This window comes from Watersipora subatra, chromosome 2 (genome assembly GCF_963576615.1).
Source record: "Watersipora subatra chromosome 2, tzWatSuba1.1, whole genome shotgun sequence".
In the NCBI taxonomy this organism is placed as follows: Eukaryota; Metazoa; Bryozoa; class Gymnolaemata; order Cheilostomatida; family Watersiporidae; genus Watersipora; species Watersipora subatra.
In genome coordinates, this window is record NC_088709.1 from 48,995,728 (window position 1) to 49,001,800 (window position 6,073).

Sequence of the window (6,073 nt, forward strand, 5' to 3'; positions counted from 1 at the left end):
AATATTCATAGACTTGGAGGCCTTTGATGAACCAACAATTTGTGGTAAGTAATGAGTTTTTTCAAAACCATTTACCAAATTAGTTGAATTTTACTTTGGTTCTTCGGTAAAACGCAATATATATTTTTCCATCCCTACTGCTTCATTATTTGTTTTAGTGTGAGAGATTTTTCATCATAAACGCAAGCACAATGACTGCAAGGGAGGTATACAGTATGTCATTCTTAGAAGATCACCAATCATTCAGGGAGTTATGGGAATTGAGGTAGAAGTGACCACAGCTACTTACGAGGAGATTCTGTTTAAAAAAAAGGAACAAGAACGCCTTTACGAGCACAAATCTCTGGCCAACCGGCAGAAGTTCGCAATAGTAAGCCACGAGGAGAGTTCTGATGATAACTTCCTTACCAGCCATGTAGTAACAAGAGAATCGCCTTTAACATCTACCCAAGACAGTGACAGCGATATAGAACTGCTATTACCAAAATAACTAGTCAGAGAGCACCATTACACACTAGTATTCACTTATTAGGAGTACCAGTTTAATTTTATTGCTAGACAACCGCCATATGGACTAAACTGTTTATATTTACTCCATTCATTGTTTGTAAAATTTTATTTGTATTTGAAATATTTTATTTGTACACTCAAGTTTGTAATAAATTGTAATATATCTATACATGAAATAAAATATATAATTTAATCATGTTTGCTGCAGCGATATCAAGGAGTTGTTGTCGATGAAGGGGTCTAGGTTGACTGGTTGCTTCTCTGCCAATATTCCTGTCTTGATGAATATCACTACTTGTCTCTAGTTTTCGTAATCGGAGCACGTTGTTTCATTCTCAATCTGCAGTAAACACAAAAAAGAAAAACTGAGAGAACTTTGCAGAGAACTTTCAGACGCGTGAACACTTATACTTGCCTTCTGTTAAAGATCACTATCAAAACCATCCTACATTCAACGCAACCAACTTTCAAACTGTGTATAGTACACAGTAGCTTACCATTTTACTTCTACTTTTGCATTTCAGAGTTATAATAAACATATTTCCTTATCGTTGTTGGTAAAATACATACATTACAGTAGGTTAGGCCTACGGCAGGGGTGTCCAAACTACGGCCCGCGGGCCAACTGCGGCTCGCAGTCCATTTTTAATTGGCCCGCAAGAAATTTTATTAACAAAATGGAATATGGCCCACACTTCAAATTTTGCCTGCACTTCAAAGTTTTAACACCAGGGGGAGCTACTGTTGATCAAGGCAGTTGCTCCACCAAAAAGGCAAGTTAATACTAAAATAATAGTTGTGATATTTGACGGCAGATATAATATTTTATTACGTTTGTGAATAACGGCCAATATATTGCATTCTATATAGAACGTAGATCTGAACATAAACCGAGTCGCTAATAATAAAACTCAACCGGATATCGATATAAATCTATGACATTTAGTTGATCTTTATTGAATTAATATTATTATAATATTACTTGTGCCTCTATTTGCAGGCAAGAATACATATAATATATAATTAGTAAAAATATTACCAAAAAATATTCGGTTTGTTCAGTCATTCAGTGCGTTTGGTCATTTGGCGCCTTCGGCTTTTCGTATCTACCGCCAAGAAGGCCAATCCCAGAAGAAATTTACCCGAAGAAATTTACTAAACATGGCAGAACCAAAGAAGCGAAAGGTAGAAAGTGAGTGCAGAAAATTTCAGACAGGGTGGGAGAGTGAATATTTCTTCAAAAAATTCAAGGGGAAGTGTGTCTGTTTGATTTGCACTGAAACTGTGGCAGTTATGAAAGAGTATAATGTACGACGTCATTATGAGACCAAACATCAGGCCTATGCATCCTACACTGGTGCTGAGCGAGAGCAGAAAGTAAAGCAAATGGTAGCTAAACTGCAGGGTCAGCAACAGTATTTTTTGCGTGCTTAAAAAGTCCAGGAAAAGGCTACAATAGCCAGCAATGAGGTCGCCCAATTCATCGCAAGACACGGCAAGCCTTTTTCAGATGGAGACCTCATAAAACACTGCCTCGTTAAAGTCGCCGAAATAATGTGCCCAAAGAAAGTGCAGGACTTCAACAACATCAGCATGTCCAGAAATACAGTTGCACGACGCATTGAAGACTTGTCAGCCAACGTTAAACTGCAACTGTCTGATAAAGCTTGTGCTTTTGATTTTTGCTCCATCGCATGCGATGAACGCACTGATGCCACAGACACCGCACATCTGCTAATTTTTTTTCGGGGAGTGGACGAGAACTTTGGAGTTACAGAGGAGCTGCTCGATCTTAAGAGTCTAAAAGGCACAACAACAGGTATGGATAATTTTTGTAGCTGTGTCAGACTCAAGTGACAAAATGGGACTTCAATGGGACAAGCTGTGTGAAGTTACAACAGACGGGGCTCCAGCTATGGCAGGTGCACATAAAGGAATGGCGTCTATGGTGTGCGCTAAGGTGAAAGAGACTGAAGGTGAGGCTGTTAAAAGGCTGCACTGTATTGTTCACCAAGAAGCCCTTTGTGCCAAGACAGTCAATCTTGGAGATGTAATGAACACCGTTGTGAAAACTGTCAACATAATCCGAGCAAGAGGGCTGTACCACAGAGAATTTCAGGCTTTTCTTTCTGATGTGGATGCTGAATATGGGGATCTACTCTACTACTTGGATGTGCGCTGGCTAAGCCGCGGTGCCATGCTAAAGCGTTTTTACTCCCTGAGGTCAGAAATTGACCAGTTTTTAAAAGATAAGGATCGACCTCTTCATGAGCTGAGTGACCCTCTATGGTTGGCAGACCTAGCATTTTTAGTTGATCTTACTGATCATTTAACCACCCTGAACAAAAGCCTAGAAGGGAAAGATCAGCTTGTACCACAACTTTATGAGCACATGGAAGCATTTTGTGTGAAGCTCAATCTCTTTAAGACACAACTGCGCAACTTCAACGTTGTGCACTTTCCCACACTGTCCGAGATCAGAACTGCGTATCCACAGGCCAAATTTTCTGCTAAAAAAGGGAAATATGTGTCTGTCATTGCATATCTCGAAACAGAATTCAGACAGCGCTTCCAGGATTTTTCTGTCATTGATAAAGAAATCAAGCTAAACGCGACTCCTTTCTTGGTGGACGCCAAAGAGGTGGAAAAGAATCTGCAACTAGAACTCATCGAAATTGAGTGTGATGATGTTCTGAAGAATCAACATCAGCAGCTTTCCCTCCCCGAGTTCTACCGGAGCTTGGAAAAGGAAAAGTTTCCTATGATGAGACGCCACGCGAAAATAATGATCAGTCTATTTGGCTCAACATACATATGTGAGCAAACATTTTCTCTGTTAACACTTAACAAAAGCAGAATGAGAACCAAAATGACTGACAGCCATCTCCATGATGTCCTTCGCATCGCAACCACTAAGTTTACAGCAGACCTGCCAGCCATCCTTCGGTCCCAAGAGCAGCATCACTGCTCCCACTGATGGCAATGCCGTTCCCACTTTAGGTGAGTAAAAAATCTATTCAACCGCACCCGTGTGTTAATAAGCATGCATATGTAAGTAAATACACTAAAGTTAAGGCTATATACCTAATTTCTAGTAAGTGGCCCAGCCCCTACTATATTTTTATGTATGTGGCCCTCAGTGAAAAAAGTTTGGACACCCCTGGCCTACAGCTTAAATTAATATTTTTTTAACGTTGCAAAACAGGTTTGAGATAGTAGTAGATTAAGTGTGATTTTTTGTGTGATTAGGTGTGATTTATTATTGTATTAAACCAAGCTTTTCAAGCTATTTCTAGAACATTTCTATTTCAAACAAGTCTCATTTACACTATACTCTGTCAATTCCTGCTGAGAACTACTTTTTCAACAACCAACAGTACCCTTTCTCTTTTCCATTATCACTTTGGTCGTGGGCTGTATGACAGTGGAATTTCTAGTGTATATTTATATGCAATATACATATATATCATATGTTTTAGTGATATATAATTCATATTTATATATATTTACATATACTTGAATATATACATGTATAATATTCATGTATATGTATTTGAAGCATGTACATCAGATAGTCTTCATGGTGTTCTTAAGTTGTACAAGTCAGTTAAATATGCATGTCAGACAGCCAATTTATTCCGCAAATTATTTAGCAATTTCCCTATATTCAACATGAACAACTTTTTCGAACTTTCTACTAACTGTCCCCGGCAGAATGGCAGCGGGAGAGGCGGTCTCCGTTTCTCTTCATCCAACTCGCTGACCGAGCAGGACAATACTTCCTATGGCTTCGGTAAGTAATTTATATATACATGTTTTTCTTCCTTGAAAGAATATAAGTTTGTAATCTGTCTATAAAAACATGTGAAGCTCATTAACTATTGTAAAAATAAATAAATACATTAGAATGGATGTTTAGCTAGTGACTACTTAGCGACTGCTGAAAGGAATAAGGACCTCATCTAAACTGATATATTGTTAAAATGAGAGACAGTAGAGCAGTGAGCTGTAGAGGAGCCATTTATGTGTCTTTTAAGATAAAGGTTGTAGCCTAGTATCAAGCACTGCAGTTTATGAAACTTTGTTGAAATCAAACCACAGCAGATGGTGCATAAGAAGTTGTCATACCCATTAATTTCCTTTTATTATTCAAACTGTACTTTGTGGAATGAAACAACAGACATAAAAATGGGACATTATTCAGTTACGCATTTGACATATGAGCAAAGAATCTGTTATGTCTACTCTTTCTCACCAATTGTTTGTCTGTCTAAGACATGTCTGTAAAATAAAACAGCATTTAATATATATTATAAAATTGCTTAAGAATGCTTACTTTTTACTCATATTTGTTTACTTTATTCTAGTCCATACTGCCACCTCTGTTAGGTTGATATGAAATATTTTAAACTGATATCAGCTGCTTCAATCGGTTTAGTAAATCAGACAAAGGGGGACAAATTAAATGATATTATGTAATGACATTTATTCGAAAGAGTAGGCTCAGGACATACATAATACTAAGTCACAAAAGGTCGTTATGTAATTATTCTCATCAATAATTTGCTATAGCTAGGCCAGTACACTCAACTAAAGAGTTCCTCAACATTACACTTAATAAATTTGTTCAACTATTTGAGAGTGACTTTCTTTGCAAATTAAATCGGTCAGATAGTGAACACTTCATGGTGACACAACTACTGACATTCTGCTTGCATCAAACTTTCAAGAACTGTCATTGCTTTCACTATTGAGTCAGAGTGTTATGGAACTGGATAAATAACTTTGTTACAAATAGAACTTAATCTAAGAGATTTAGACTGAAATTGTATTATTTCATTTTAGAACTTCCTGAGTTCTTAGAAGAAGAGGGCAGCTTTTCCTCCATTGCATGTGCACCATCAATAACCTGGCCACTGCCTGCTGCCCTTAAATTTATGGTAGATGCTAGTCATCTAGCTACTTTGAGGGCAGCAGAGCCCAAAAATCTGACGTGGCCAGTTATGGAGGAAGAGCTGCCTGATCCTACATCTACTCCTTCACCACAACCACTAACAAAGCAATCACCACCCCATCCAACTTCACCATCAAAATCCTCATATCCATCTCCGTCATCAACACCACGATCACTACCAAAGCAATCATCACCCCATCCACCTTCACCATCAAAATCATCACATCAATCTCCATCATCCACACCACGATCACTACCAAAGCAATCACCATCACATCCACCTTCATAACCAAAATCGTCACATTCATCACCATCATCAACATCCTCCTTACAAGCACCACTCCTCCCATCATCACCACCATCTCCAGCCCAAACAGAAACAGTGAAAAAAACCCTAATAAGCTGCGCCGGTGTAGGAGTGGCAGTGGCAGCCTTCAAGCTGTACAAGTAAGTTCTAATGATAAGCAACCTATATCATTTTAGTACATGTTCTATTGCTGACTTAATAATTTAACTGTAATATCTATGTGTTACCAAAAATAATTTTATTACTTGTAGGCACTGGTGCCAACAAAACCACCACTTCATTGCCACCAGAGGATGCTGCCA

The 6,073-nt window shown here is 38.3% G+C and overlaps 2 protein-coding genes across 2 annotated transcripts; both read left to right on the top strand.

Moving 5' to 3' along the window:
• The first annotated feature begins 2,371 nt into the window (after window positions 1-2,371).
• On the top strand, window positions 2,372-3,487 carry LOC137388278 (general transcription factor II-I repeat domain-containing protein 2A-like). The gene has a single exon (XM_068074769.1). It carries the CDS (start codon window positions 2,372-2,374, stop codon window positions 3,485-3,487), a length of 1,116 nt encoding a protein of 371 aa, XP_067930870.1.
• Window positions 3,488-4,182: 695 nt separating this feature from the next.
• LOC137388279 (uncharacterized) lies at window positions 4,183-5,753 on the top strand. Its single transcript, XM_068074770.1, has 2 exons — window positions 4,183-4,303; window positions 5,356-5,753. The coding sequence occupies exons 1-2, from the start codon at window positions 4,183-4,185 to the stop codon at window positions 5,751-5,753; spliced, it is 519 nt and encodes a 172-aa protein (XP_067930871.1).
• Window positions 5,754-6,073: the final 320 nt, after the last annotated feature.

Coding starts and splice junctions, on each gene's coding strand:
- LOC137388278 (XM_068074769.1), top strand. CDS start 2,372: ATGGGACTTCAATGGGACAAGCTGTGTGAAGTTACAACAGACGGGGCT.
- LOC137388279 (XM_068074770.1), top strand. CDS start 4,183: ATGAACAACTTTTTCGAACTTTCTACTAACTGTCCCCGGCAGAATGGC. Junction 4,304..5,355: donor CAATACTTCCTATGGCTTCG/GTAAGTAATTTA, acceptor ATTTCATTTTAG/AACTTCCTGAGTTCTTAGAA.